Raw genomic sequence first — 15,239 nt, forward strand, 5'->3', positions numbered from 1 at the left:
CAAAGACTCCAGGTGTATCACCACAGAACTGACTCATTTCTTCCGAATGGAAAAAAGAAGAGCTTCCACAAAATAATTTCATAACCTGGGAGAGGAGAAAGGCTCTGAGCTCCTCTTTTATAAATATGCAAGGTCTCTCTTCATCCAAAGATGAAAAATGAAAGGAAGATCCAAAACCAAAAGGAAGGGTAAAGGGAGCAGTGTGATTGTTCTGACCTCCCAGCTAAGACCAACAGGTTTCTTTCCACAGCTGAGACAGCTTGCACATGCACCTGATTTCTATAGTTAGAAAATATACGTGATAGTCACAGTTGCATTTCAACCCCCCAAGATTTCACCTTGTCCTACCTCAGCTCTGACAGCTGCATCACAGGGATGCCCCTACCCACAGCCTCTTGAACTGGCAGGGCAACACCCAGCATAGGTTTCTGTCTCTGGGAAGAAATAATCTGTCAGCCTGAAACTCACTCCAAGTAATTTCTTACTGGGACACACAGCTCAAATTCACCTCCACAGTCCAGGCAGAGTGTTGCACTCACCCAGCACCATTGAAGCTGAGTATGTCAAGCCAGACCTGACACCCCTCCTCTTCACCCTTGCTGTGTAAGGAGTCTGAAAATGCTCCCCAGCAGCAAAGGTTAGCTCTTGGTATGTGGTATCGGCTGGTACCCACACAGGCTGCCATGGTTTCAGAGAGCAGCCTGTCACAGAGACCCCTTTACTCAGGTCTTCAGGGTTATGCGAGATCCGGTGGAGTCCAAGAGAATTTCGCTCTTTCACGTTGTACTAAATCGTAGCGGGGAGGGCCACATTGCTGCAGGTCTGTGTCACTGGCATTGCCCAAGGACCCGGGAGAGGTCTGCTTCCACTCATGGTGCCTCAGGGCAATTGCCCTTGTGCCAGACGAGGCAGATCCCCTCACTGATCATCTGTTTGTCCATGGGAGAGGGGTAAGGAGGTCAGCTCCAGCTGTGGGCTTTAGGGGCTGCCATAAACCAGCAAGTAAACACCAATGATGGTGAAGGTGGGCCAGGCTGGGAGCTTGGTGCAGCTCTGCGTGGCCACTCAATAATTCATTTGTTTAAGGAGAGCAGCTGGAAGGTGTTGGAGAGCCTGTGCCACCATGGTCCTCCTCTCCCATTGCCTGCCTCCTTTCTCATCCTTTTGGGAAACAGAGTCACTGGAAGGGGTGTTAACAGCGAGGAAAGGAGCTAATACACTGTTTTCCCCACCACCTCATCCTGGCCAGACATTCCTCCTACATGTGGGGAATTCTCTAGGAGAAGTGACGGTATTAATAGCGTCAGGAAACATGAGCTTGTGTAAAAGCCTCTGGCACTAACCTCCAGCTGAGGAGGAGCAAATGAGCACACCAATGACCAAAAAAGTTGTTCTTTTACCCAAGGCTGTCTGCAGTCTCATACTGAGGAGGGGAATACCACTGCAAAGCAGGTGCCAGACTGCAAGGGTCCCATAAACTTCAGCGGAATTTCTTCCTTTCTAGCATGCCCACCACCTCCCCAGACTAACTGTGTATGAGCAATGGAGCCTGGTGATGAGACTGAGCGCCCGCAGGGCAGCAGGGTGAGTGTAAGTCACCTTACCTGGGCACCCGCCTCTCTAGTGCCCACGGTGAGATCAGGGAGTGCCAGAATGCATGTTTGAGTCTGACCGACAATTAAAAATTGGCATAAAGGTCAGTTAAGAATACGGTGAAAACGAATTAGCTCAGGTCTGTCAAGAGCATTTGCATGATAAGACAAGACAGAAACCAGTTGTATGAAGCAGATGTTGGAACTGAACATTACCTAAGTATAGAGGAGCCCACAAAAGTGGTGGAGCGACTGTAAGTATATGAAAAGGGCTAATTGATCCATTGAGGAGGAGCAGGGTGCTTTCTTTTTGTCTTAATTTTTTTCTTTGTGTGAAAACAGATGCAATCATTGCCAAGCTCCGCCAGCATGTGTTGTCTGCAGGCAAAGGTGTAACATCAGATTTCAGGATAAGCTGGGATTCCATCCCAGGCTTGTGAAACACGCATCCCATGGATCATGAGGTGCACGTTTAAAAAACACCCAGGATGCACACGATAGTGAGGAATGTCAGTGGAAGTGTATAGAAAGTGGTGTTCTCTGAAGGCAGCATTTGGCAAGTAAGTCAAGGAAAAATATAAAAACTCTAATGGCCAAAGGACCTGGCGTGACTGCACTTACAATGAATTGAGAGAAAATCAGGGAAATGGAGCATGTTTTAGCCAAGTGGAGGTGAACAGAAACTCGAGCAAGTAGGTAACTGTGCATGCTTAGAAAGATGGGAAGCCAGCATGCAGGCAGAAAAAGCAAGTCACAGAAGGTGCTGCACTTGGTTGGAAAGGTGGCTTGTTCCTGGATTTGATACTTGGAAGATGAAAATCTAGGGAAATCTGAAATATGTTATCACAAAAATTGTTAGCCTTCCACTGATATCTCACAGTCAGCCCCTGTATCAGCTGCTTATAATCTGTTTTCCGGGGGAAAAAGATCATATTGCTGAGACAAGGCTAGGTAAACATAATTTTCTAATTCTCATTAGCACACGTTAGCATGTGTAGCTATTTTAGTTTTCTGATACTTCAAATACTTTCAAATGTTAAAAACAAAACATTAAGCTAAAAGGACAGCAGTATCAGTATCAGTAAGCAGTATCAGTGCAAAATCAAGCACTTAAAAATTACAAGATATCTTTCTGCATTGTACTGAAGTATTCAAATCACATGGTATCACACTATTTTTCCTGGGCGACTCCAGCTTGTTTGAGAGCATAGGCAGGTTGCTGCCCAGTGAGCAAAGAGCTATTTAATATTTGTTTATCTTCCTTGTTCAATGGCATGCTGGTTTATAGTGCTCCATTATGGTATGGCATCCTTAAGAAACAGGCCCAAAGTCACAGAGTACCTGGGGAATTACTGACAGAAAGGAGAGAAAGACATCCGTTTCTTCACCTGCTGGTCCCCAAATCTTGTTTACTGGTAATTAACAAAATAATCTGAAGATACTTCTCACTGCTTCTAGGACTTACCTCGCATCTTAAATTAGGATCCCTCTACACATAATAAGAGAGAACCCCTTTCAAAATGAGCACATCATCTAAATAGACAGGAGAGAGAAAATGTGTGGGAGAAGATATTCTGTTATCCATGTTTTATAGACAGGGCAACAGAGGCATAGGGTGTTTGGATGACTTGCCTAAACTTATACAACAAGTCTGTTGGCAGAGCTAAAAACTGAGCTCACACATGTTGATCCCTACTCCAGAGATGTACATTTTGGTGATAATGGGAATTTTCTAATTGTCTGCATCTCATTATGCAAGGCTTCTTCTGAAGTCCCACTGTCCTCAAGATGGAGGAAAAGGTCATAACTAACACTGTTTTCTGAGAACACAGCATCATTTTACTTTGTGCAATCCCTTTGCATAAGCTGGTGAATCATGGTTCTTATCTCGTCATTCAATTTCCATTCTAGATCAAAGTTGATACTAAAAGAAATTAAATCAGCACTTCAAGGTAATGAAGGTGAGGTCTTGCACGTATGCGCAGTGTTTCATAGCTGTGAAAAAAATAGAAATTAGATTGACCTTCTTTGCTATCCTATGATATTTCTTCTCTTCTCTGCAACCCAGTGTTACAGAACATGTGAACTGAACACTTCTCTCCGCTTGGTTAGAAAATCGACAATGGTGATATCCATGTTCTTGAAACACCAAAGTGAGTGGCATACAAAGAGGTGGTGAGAAATTTTCTTTGTAGAATATTGTTCCATCAGAAGATGAAGATAAAAACAAATGGTAGTGTTTGGGGTGAAAATGTTGCCATCTCTGAATTATCCAGTGGAAGTCAAGTAGTGCTGGAGAAAACAAGAAGGTATCCTGCCATGTCCTTAGCCTTCCTCAAAGTCTGTCTGATGACTTGCTGCTTCATGGAAAGATGGACCTTTAAAGCTGTCTGTCTGGTACTGAGCAGTCTAGTCCAAAGCAGTCTTCTGAAGCAAAACCTGTTGGGGTTTCCAGGCCAAAGTAATCTGGAGCAGAGCTGCTGGTTTACTGGCAGCATGGAGTACCTCACCTCATTTCTTTGGAAAAGTTGTGCCTGTCATACATATTGTCTGAGTTTCTAACTGAGTGTTTCAAGACAATCTGAGAGTCCTTGACATGCAATGTACAGCCATTTCCTCTGACAACTTTGGTAACTGCACCAAAACCACCACATTTTGGAGTACCATAGCTAAAGAATTGACTCTTGGTTTCTGCAAACAGTGATTGTAAATGACTTTTGACTTTGATCGATCCTCTAGCTGTACTAAAAATATTAAAAAGTGGGAAGACAGAGGAGTGAGGTAAAACATGTTATGTGAAATGTTGGGCAGTGGAGAGGCTGTGGTGTTAGTGAACTTCAGCACAATCTCCCAAAAAGGAAAGAAAATGCACAGCAGAAGGAGGAACAGTATAGTAAAGAGATATGCAAAACTGTAGTTATTACTGACCTGCCAAGTTCATGAAGCACATGCAGGAATGGCAGGAGAAAATTCTCCAGAGAAAAACCTCTGTGGAAGTGGATTACCAGGTAGGGGCTGGCCAAATACCACACCTTTTCAGAACACTTTGCATGTAAGCTGTAACGTACCATGTACTACAGTCCCCAAAAGGTTTCTGTCATACATCTTTCAGTGGGGGGCAAGAGTCAGAAACATCCGTAACAACATCACTGCTCAGGACATGTACACTATACACCTCACTGAACTTCTGAGGTGTGGCGGGACTCTTTAGAGCAAAGAATTAGGAGTGACAGATGTGTAAAGATTTCAGCCCTGTATTCTATGTATTTGTTATAGACATAGGATATAAACACCCGGGTATTAAAACTGGTGTTAGGCTATTTTCACAACTCTGAAACAGCCACCTTGTCTGTGCTTTGCTGACTGATGAAAGTCTTAAAGATCTAGTCAATACCCTACCTGGCGTTGACCTGTTGCTGAATTCTTACACCCCCCCCCCTTAAAAAACCCTGAAATTGTAAAGAGATATTCTGTGGCAGAAATTGGCTTTGATTGTGATTCCTTAGCTGGTATGATTTCTGTGTTTTGCATTTGTGCAGTGGCTAGCACAAGCAGGAGCTGATCCAGTAATTTTAGAACTGTATAATGTCAGTAAGAAAATCTAGTACTTACAAAAATCTGTCTGATGAGCATTTCTCAACTTTATGATTCTTACAGTGAGCAGGGAGTAAGGTGACATTTCTTCCTGCTGAAAAAAATAACAAAGGAGATGTGCTTTAAAGTTTGGAATATGTGTATTTATTGTAATGACAACCAAACACTTAAAGGAACCCAGGTTCTGCTGAAGCCATCTCTTCCAGTTGGCATCACAGCAGAAATACAGTAGGCAACAAACTACACCTTCTCCACAAACTTCATCAGCCCCTGAAGTCTGCGGTCACCTAAGCATACAAACAGAAGGAGAGGCTGAATAGGAAAGTGGAGACAGGAGGTAAATAAGCTGAGAAAGTTCAGTTAGCCAGCTACATTAAATCATACACACGGTCATCAGCATCCAATGTGATAACACAAAATTCAGTGAATCACAAATCAGAAATGCTCCAATTTTGGTTGAAAAAAAAGATGGATCTTTCTAGGTTCTCTCACTTGTTTTAAAAGAATACTTTTCATGATGGAGAGGTGTCTAAGGATTAGTATTAGCACCTTAGGGAATATCTCAGGCCACCAGAGCAATACACAACTTTGGACAAACACTCCTAGCTTGCTTTGTGGGAACAGTTTTCTGTACTAAATGTGGTTATCTGATTGATGGATGTGGAGTAGTATAACAAAGTACGTGGTTTTGACTACAATCCATCTCAAAGAAGGCTATCTCCAATTCCTTGTTGAAGATGCCAGGCCTGACCAACTGGGTCTGTAAAAGTTGTGCCTATCACATGTGCCAATCACCCCCTGAAGGGATTTTACATCTTCAGAGAACATGTCCATCATGTCCATCAGCAGCAGCTAGAGCAACTAGGGTATCAGCAGAAAGATGCAGAAAATGGGCAAAGCTTACTATGGCTGCAGCACAGATGGCTGTCTGGATTCCCTGACTGTGGGAACAATTGTGGAAAATTGGTCAAAATAGCTGAAGTTCATAGAAAGGAAAGAGAGTTGCACCATGGTTGCACCCAAGAGACTGAATGAAAAGGGTGAATCAGCACTGGGGGTGGCTACCTGTATCATACTTTAGGAACAGAAGCAGAAGAAAAGGAGGAATTTCAGAAATTTCAGTCTATATTGAGTAATAAATTCCCAAGCTGATGTATGATTATAATAGGAACAGGTCTCATTAGATAGTTGGGGTAACATAGTAAGACTGCAGTGAATGCCAGAGGACGAGGGTCTGCACAGGAAATAAAATACTCTTTCGAAGTCTGTCAAATCCTGAGAGCTGACCACATACAAAGATGTTATCAGCAGATTCTGAACTGGCTATCTCCAGTAAGAAGGGAAGATATAAATGGCATAACATATATATTAAAAAGTGACCTTGAGAGAGTCAGGTTATGGAATAATAATGATTTTTTTTAAGGACTTAAACTTTTAAGGACTTTACTCTCTGAGTAAAGCATCAATAAAAACAAAATGTTATAGTATTAAAAGGAGGTAGATTTGGGAATAGGGAAGTGTTAGTTTGCAGTTCTAATAGCAAGGGTCTGTGGAAGTTATAAAATGACCAAACTAATTATGATGACACTTGTAGATTTGCAGAAAGATATTCAGCCAAATAATACTGAAGGCACAGTATGTATCGGGGTCAAGGAACAGGTGGCCACTTCAGTGATGTGGAAGCCTGATGGTAGTCACTGATATTCAGGAAGAGCTCAAAGAGGAGTTGAGATAATGGCAGGAGGAAATAGATCAGTATTTCTTAGTAAAATCACCTCATGAAACAACAACAAAAGGCGGCCAAAGTAAGAAGCTGTTGTGAAAGCTAATGAGCAAAAGTTTGAAAATATTATCTGAAGTGAAAATGGAGGAGTGCTGGTGGAAGAGGGAATAATTAGGAGATGTTATCTATTTTCTGAGAAACTTCAATTAAAATAACAGGGAGAAACTCTCGAGTGAAATAAGAGAAAGTACATTCACAGGTGCTGCTACTGTGACAGAAGTCGAAGACTGCTAAAAAGGTCAAAGTATAAGAAATCAGTGAGACAAGACAGTACATCAGCTGAAGTGTATAAAGCATTGGACCACAGAGAATTGATCATGACAAAATTTAGCTTAACCTCCTAAATCATTTCCATCTCTACGAGGATGAAATACATGATGGTCATAAAAAGAATTTGCAAAAAATTGCAGTAATTCTCAAGCTATGAAGTTATCCAATGAAGTGGCAAGAATGAATTTTTGAGAAAATACTGGGCAACTTCAAGGCATATTAAATAAAAGTTAACCAGTGCCTAAAATAGCCATAAAGCTTTGCCCATGAGCTTATAACCAGGAATCATGATGTCAGAATGTTTTCAATAAGTCGATTAGTTATCATGCTAATACTTTTTGCTGTGAGGTACAGAAGCAGCACACCCAAAACAACAAGAGGGCTATTAAGTGCTGAAAAAATGCATTCTCTTTATCAGGGTACAAGGAGTAGAAGATCTTGGCTTCTGGGTGGGCATATTCCAAAACTAAATAGGAAATTAATCACTGTTGCTTAAAACCATATGTAGGGCACAGGATATTTTGTAGGGCTGTTTGTTCTAAACAGGGGTAAGATCTCAGCATTATCAGAATGCAGGCTGAGCCAGTTCCACACTACTGTTTCAACCATTATTGCTAGACCACTCCTTTTTCCATCAGCAATGAATAATTCTGTGTCTTCTTACCTTAACCTCTTTTGTTCTTAAAGAACAAACACTCATTGGGTCTTTCCATTTGTTTCTATACCATTCTCAAAAACAGTACTCAAATTAGAGAAATACCTAAAAACTTCAGCAGACATATTTCAGGAGAAATAAAGGAAAGAGTTAAAGGAATTGCATTTAGTGTTGGTGCTGTCTTAGCCTTCTTTAGTGGCATGAGTCCTTCAGCCAGCATTTTGGAACACATGTTTTTAAAGATTGTCAGAGACATGTATGAACTACCATGGCTTTTTAAGAAGTTGAATGACAGAAACAGAAACAAGTGTGGGTTCTGCAGAGACACGTTTACACCAAGCACCGGTTGTGCGCTCGTTCCTGAGTGCCATTGCAGCAGACTAGAGTATAGGTTATGTGAAGAATGCATCACAGGAACCTCACACTCTGCATGCAAATGAAGACAAACGGGTAAGAGACTTAGAGTATGGGAGGGCTATATTAGGAAGGAAAAAAAAACCCCAAACCCCAAACAATAGAACATACCCCGTATTTCCGTGGAGAACAGTAAGATACTACACAGATTAGATAGTGTCAAAGATTACACAAGGGTTCAAGCACCTAACTTCATGTAGAATCATGGTGAGAAAGTGGATGAGGATATTTGGTGTCACAGGAAGATGGCTTGGTGCAAAGAGCAGGGGTTTATTTAAATTTGAAGATCTTGCCAAGGGAAAAATAGGGCAGAGTACCCGACCAGCCATAATGTACGGATTAGAAATTTGATCGAATGAGAAACAAGAATTATTTCTCACCTCCAGGAGGAGAGCTCTGAGTAGGGGCTGTGTAAGAGAAAAGTCAGTGAGCTGTGCATGGAAACTCTGCGTACCAGGAGAAAATCTCACCATATTGCCTGAGAAATCTGAGTGCTGTGAGACAGCAAGATACAGGCTATGTCAGCCAGGGCACACCCAGCATTCAGCCATGGAACAAAGACCACAAAAGAGAGAATGGAAAAAGAGACTCAAGGAATTAAAACAGAGGAAAGAGCTAGTGATGTGAACCTGAGAGATGCACTCAGTAAGTGTGTTTGGTGGCAGAGAACATACAGCCAGGCAAGTCATGGCTGAGCTTCCCTCAGCCTGAGCCTCACTCCCTGGGTCTATTCATTGGGTCAGCATGGTTTATTAGCAAAATCCCTTCTGGTATTAGCCTGCCCCCAAGACCAATGATTACTTTAGATTTGAAGGAATAATGAAAAAGCTAGTTTTATCTCCATATTCTCAACATTTTTACCAGTTAGAAGAGGGTTTTCACAGCACTCAGAACCAGTCTCGTTTTCTCTCAGTATAACATTCAGATGGCCATATCACGCAAATCAAAGTCCTTCAGAAAAAAACAATCTGTTCTAGAAAACATTTTCATCCCCTCCTTAGGGCATGAAAGGAGGAACAATATTCAGTGATCATCATCATCACAATAATTTGAGACACCAATGCCTTTGAAGAGAACTGCTAACTATTAAGCAAACTATTAACTATAAAGCAAATCTCTAAGACAAATAAAAAGAAGACTTATCCTCCTTAGAAAAGGCAGTCAATGAAAAATTACTTCATATAATACTTTTCTGATGGCCAAATGCCAGACATGAAAACTACTCCAGAAAATTCAAAGGGCAAAATAACATTTTCTTATAACTGAAGCTCCAGTCCCTGGTGCCATCAATGGAAGTCATGCAACTAATTGTCTTTTCCCTCTAGTCATCATTTCATTGCAATAATACATTGAACAACACTAATAAACTAAAAAGCAAGTGTGTTGCTGCTGATGATTATCACTTGTGTCACATTAAAAAAAATGGTTTGTTCAGGGAGTTGGTAATGTAATCAACTATCCATGAGTGACTAGCTATCACAAACAGCCATTTTCAGCACAAAATTTGCATTCCATATTAAGCCAGGAGCAATTCCTGATACCTAGAGTAAAGAAAGCATTACCAAAATTTGAGAATCCACAGTACACAGATGAGTAAATCCTCTTGCAGTCCACTCTAACAAATAAAAATCTGTGTACCCTGAACCTCTGAACTTATCCCTGCAACGACAGAGTGATGGTCAGACTGAGCAGCCTTCCTTAAAGGCTCATTGTTACCCCTGCAAAAGGTAACCTTGCATGACACACTTCAATCACAGGTATTTTTTTTAAGAGGGAAGGGTGACAGGGCCCTTGGTAATGTCATGGCTTTTCCTAGTTTTGCAGCAAACTGTTAAGGAATGTGCATCACTTTATGTGTATCATTTACATAAATAAAAAACTGATTAAAATTCTCCTAGTTCTTCTCTGGTTTCTGATTTCGTGTCCAGCAGAATGCTTTGGTGAGCATCCCCGCCCTATGTTAATACTACTAATCCTGAGCTGAGATTATGCTTCCTAGTTTCTTGCTCTTTGCATTACTGTATATAAGTTTCCAGTGCCTTCACAGATGATGAGCCAACAACTGTTTTTTTAAGCTGATAATTTGCAAAGGAAAATACCATTTTTTTTTTAGTTTTTTTGAAATAACAAGTTATTCTGTATAAGACAATGCACTAACAAATAATATCCAGTGATAAGTTTTCTAAATTTACTGTAATTATGGGCTACCTTACAACTGTTTATGATCTTCCTTTAGTATGTTTCATCTTTCCTGTATTCATGTGTAAGGTGCTACAAGGCAAACTATCAACTTGGGACTCCCTGAAACAGCTAAAGAGATGCTCTCTTGATGCCTCTATCCATTTTAAAATATGAAGGAGGTTTCACAAGGTTGTTACATTTTCCTGAAAATTTAGTAGTGGGGCATATTTGGCTTTGTGCTGTAGGTAGGCAACACAGCTAAATTCTATGTGCAGCCCCTGGGCATGTTTTTCTAAACCCAATCCAGTAACTATTCAGTTTATCACAGAGCTACACAAAGTCCTTTCAAACTGAAGGAAATACTTGGGCAAATATTTGAGCATTAGCATTAAGGAAAGCTTTGCACCTGTTTACTTGTTCTGGGACTCAAGAGCTGCTATAAGCATGTTATCCTTTATAACACCTCTTCACTAATGATTATCCTCCTGTTGCAGATGGCAAGCTATGGCTTGCAAAAAATCAAGGGAATTACCGAAAGCTGCTCAGGAAACCCAATGCCAGTAAGAGGCAGAAATTGGCCAGCTTGCACAAGTCTGTGCCTTTAATGCCAGTTTTCTGCCAAGCTTTATTACAGAGGAGAGAAGACATAGTCAAAAGTCAGGAGGCAAATAAAGTGTCTGAGAATGTCTTGGTTGTTAAACACCTGTAGATAGCAAACAGAACTTTCAGAGGTTCATTTGATAAGGAGAAGTTATGACAAATACAATGAATTAAAGCTGTTGAAAGGGTTCCATAGCCCCTAGATGCAGGGGTTTATGGCCACAGGATTTTTTTTAATATTACTTTACGTACATTCAAAAACATGTGCTGGATTCTATCAATCTTTATATACATGTAACCAACTTAGTGGTAATGAAAGGTTGGATGCTTTTAGCTATGGATATTCTAAACCAAAATACAACTTCAGTATAAATACAGTAAATCATTACAAAAATGCTATGGAGATTGGGTCATTGCACTCCCCAATAGTTGCTTTTCCTGCTTTAATACATTCCCTTGCTGAGCTTTAGCACACACACACACAAAGCAAATTATGAACACCTAAATGCCATGTCAGTTTTGATTGTGCTACTTTGCCATTTACATCATTTCACACCCCACTGATAGTTTGTCACCCTTTCTGCACACTAATTTCCATCTGTACAAGCTGCCAGAATGCTACTAACAAGAGATCAGTTTGATCAATCAGTTTGATAAGGTTGTGACATACATAAGCAAAATGATGTTTGTAGTTTTCTATTGGTTTGGAAGTCTGGTTGCACAAACAAGAAATTAAACATACAGGTTTCCTATAAGCTATAAACACTTGAATCACACACCATTTAAGATATCATCAAAAGTAAGTTAGCTTTTTGTTTGGAGCCCCCTGGTTTTACTTTGAGGCAGCTTGACACAAAGTATAGTCATCTGCAAGCTAACCGAGAGTGGAGACAAAAATCATCACTAATACAGCTGGTATGTATTTGATGCAAATATATCTCTGTCACAGGCCCTACAAAGGTTGCTAGAGTTGTTCTTCTTTTGTTGTGATGAGTTGCACAGTCATCAAAGTGGGCGTTTTTTCTTGAAACTGGCATTAATGACCAAAACCCAAAGGACTGCCAACAACCGTGCTCTGACTTTCCAACACTGGCAACGTTCTCCATTCAAGCTGGGCTAAAACTCCATTAAAGTCAATAGAGATAGATAGCATTAAAAGAAGGCCAAAGTCAGTCCCATTTTAGCAGTAAATTGAGAACATTTTCCCTAAGGAATTTCTCTAAGGAATAAAACCATGACAATAACATACTTTGTGTAAATAGATAAAGGAGTGGAATAAAAAAATAATGGAATGCAGATGTTTCACCTAAAGAAAATTTTCTTTCATGAAATGTTCCTATTTCTAAATAAGCACATGAATCTTTACTAACCAAATTTGGGGGAAAAAAAAGATCCTACCCTTCTCAAAAAATATTGGTTTAGTCCCACCTATTTTTAGTTTGCTGAAGTTGGTACCTTAGCATCAACATCGCTCGAAGCTACATAGTGCATCATCCATTTTCTTTCTTCATTTTCCAAGGGGCTTGATTTGCTGCTTGAATGCTGTTGAGGGAGGGAGAACAAGGGATGAAAAAGAGAGTAAAGACCAGTTTTGCTACTTATTTCAACTCCTCAGTCTGGAATTGCAATGTGGAATGGGCAATTCACACCTCCTCATTGTTTGTGGTGGATAAAACAAACATGCCAGGAAAGTGGCAGCTGTTTCTGTGCTATATGGAAAGGTATTACTCCAGGTCCTTGTAGCTGCAAATAGCCAAGGAAGAATAATATTGTCTTCTTGGAGATTTATGTCCTACAGGTAACAGTGGACTTGACCTGCTTATAGTCTGGGGACAAATCTGAATCAAATACTCAGAGACTCCTGCCAGGCTTGTTCTGTTTTCCACGTACCTGAGGGAAGGCAGAGGTTGATGCCATCGAGATCACTGCTGCATTAAAAGAAGGTGCTGCAAATGGCACCTGAGTACTAGGCTCCACAGTCACCAGTGCCTCCTGAACCAAATTTACAGCTTGAAGAGTGTCAGAAGTTGCTGAACAGGTGTTTTATTACATTGAGTCAGAGCTCCACCCCTCCATGATTTCTGAAACAGGAAAATTTCCCACCCACATTAGTTGTCCAAAGAGCGCGTCTGTTGTAAGATGTGAACGTTTATATCTGCAGGTCTTGTGACTGAGCAGAGTGTGCTGAGAGACCAAATTGCTCCCACTTGGGGGCTCGTGGAAATGTAATAACAGCGATAACCTGATTGATGATCTGATAGAGATCATCTATGAGAGGTAACCTCACAGTAACAATCTAAAAGTGATGATAATAATAGCCAAATAGACACATCTACTTATTGTCTCCATGCAAAGACCCTGAATTCCACACACTATTACCTCCATAATAAAAAATTAAAAAAAGAGATGGGGATGATCATTAGAAGGAAGACATTTCTGTATGAAGATATTAAGAATTCTTCTGAAGGAATATTTTTCCCTGAAAAGTGGTGTTGCATCATGATTTGTGCATATGTGTTTGTTTTTATTGTAGTGTTCTACTTCAAAAGAAATGAAAGGAGGGAGAAATTTGATAAGCAACATTTCTCTGGTCCCTAAAAAACAATGTATCACTTTTCCATTTGAAATGTTTTACTTATTTCTGGGCTTTACATTTAATAAAGTATGCATCTTAACAAATTTAAATGAGATTCAAACATTTCACCTTGAAAAATCATGAAACATTTCAACAAACTAAAATAATTTCATGTTTTAGGAGATTTTAATTATTCACTTTTTTTTCCCCAGTTCAGAACTGTCATTTTCTGATGCAAAAAACATTCAGATTTCTGAGCCACTTTATTCAAATCACCAGCTGGTTGGGCATTACTAGCAGATTATTGGAATTTAATGGACTGATCCTGTACATTTTATGATTTTTTTATCTAATGAGGATCTGCATGTGTTCAGCACACCTCTAGGAAGCTCAGTGATTAAATATCCTAACCCATTATGCAAGCATTATTAGGCACACATACATTTGTACTGAAAGTCCTCCCAAATGATTAAAAGTAGCGCTTATGAAAGAACTTGAGATTAATAGGATGACAAAGCATGATGCTTCCTGCATAGAAGACCTGCATAAGTATGACATCACAGCCACTCTGACTGTGGCAAATGAGTGTTGTACAAGGACCTTGACTGACAGAAACTAGACACAAACCCAATCACTTCTAGCAATCTCATTACATACTTTTCTTATATGCATAGAGGAATCAATATGAAAAGCTGGTGCTACAAGGAGAACAAGTTAAGACAGTTTGATCATCTTACCTGCAGTGTTCCATCCTTGCAAAAGTTTGATTTCTTAGGTTTAATTTCATGCCTACATTTTCTTTTTTTTTTAATTAAATAAGAACATTTATTTTATCACATCGTGCAAGGGAAAGGTTTGCTGTGAACTTCCTTTCTCACCTTCATTGTATTGAAACTTTTTGATGGAACAGGAACTGCCTAATTAAAACCAGAATTAGATAAACTACGGCAATAGGCAAAGGATAGTCACAAGCCTCTCTATGCTTTGGCCGATGCTTTGCTTAGTATGAGCACTTGCACTTCTGTAAAAAAATTCTTAGAATCTGCTTTTTTTTTCTGTAAAAATGGTGACCAGAGCAGTTTAGAGAAAAGTAACTGTACATGCGAAAGCGCACACATTTTCTATTTCTTCTGCTACAGCCTATCTATATCCTTGATTGAAGTGCCTAGAAGAGGTGTGGTACCACAACAGAGGAATGAGAACGTTAGCTGCAATTTCTTTATAATTGTGCCCCACAAAGGTTATCAGCTCCAGGTCTTGTTTCTGCAATATATGGAAGCTAATGGGTGTGAGGTTTTTGCATGAGAGCTGGTTTTCATTTACATGTCTCATATTGCATCTTTGGTTTTAAGACACAAGGATATGAGGCAGGGGAAGAAGCCTCCAACATCCCTTAGGAAGGTGACTAAGAGTTGCTTGTTGCCTAACAACTAACTTTTCTTTCCTGACTCAAGCCTTCCCAATAAGAAATACTTGTTCTTTAAGCTCAAGTCAGAGGCAGCCAAAGGTACCTTTGACTCAAAGCAGGCACTGGTATTGAATTTCCTAAATTAGTTGAAAGTTCAAATTGCTTTT

The 15,239-nt window shown here is 40.1% G+C and overlaps 1 protein-coding gene across 1 annotated transcript in view; it reads right to left on the minus strand.

The window, feature by feature from the left end:
- The window catches only part of LOC140652879 (cytosolic phospholipase A2 epsilon-like), a 39,763-nt gene extending 25,684 nt beyond the window's left edge, over positions 1–14,079 (minus strand). The window contains exons 1-4 of the mRNA XM_072864246.1: positions 14,076–14,079; positions 12,980–13,119; positions 12,545–12,631; positions 5,205–5,280 (exon numbers count right to left, since the gene is read on the minus strand). Coding sequence (XP_072720347.1) covers positions 5,205–5,280; positions 12,545–12,631; positions 12,980–13,119; positions 14,076–14,079 — 307 coding nt within the window. The remainder of the gene's footprint in view (positions 1–5,204; positions 5,281–12,544; positions 12,632–12,979; positions 13,120–14,075) is intronic.
- Positions 14,080–15,239: the final 1,160 nt, after the last annotated feature.

This window comes from Ciconia boyciana, chromosome 6 (assembly GCF_034638445.1).
Source record: "Ciconia boyciana chromosome 6, ASM3463844v1, whole genome shotgun sequence".
In the NCBI taxonomy this organism is placed as follows: domain Eukaryota; kingdom Metazoa; phylum Chordata; class Aves; order Ciconiiformes; family Ciconiidae; genus Ciconia; species Ciconia boyciana.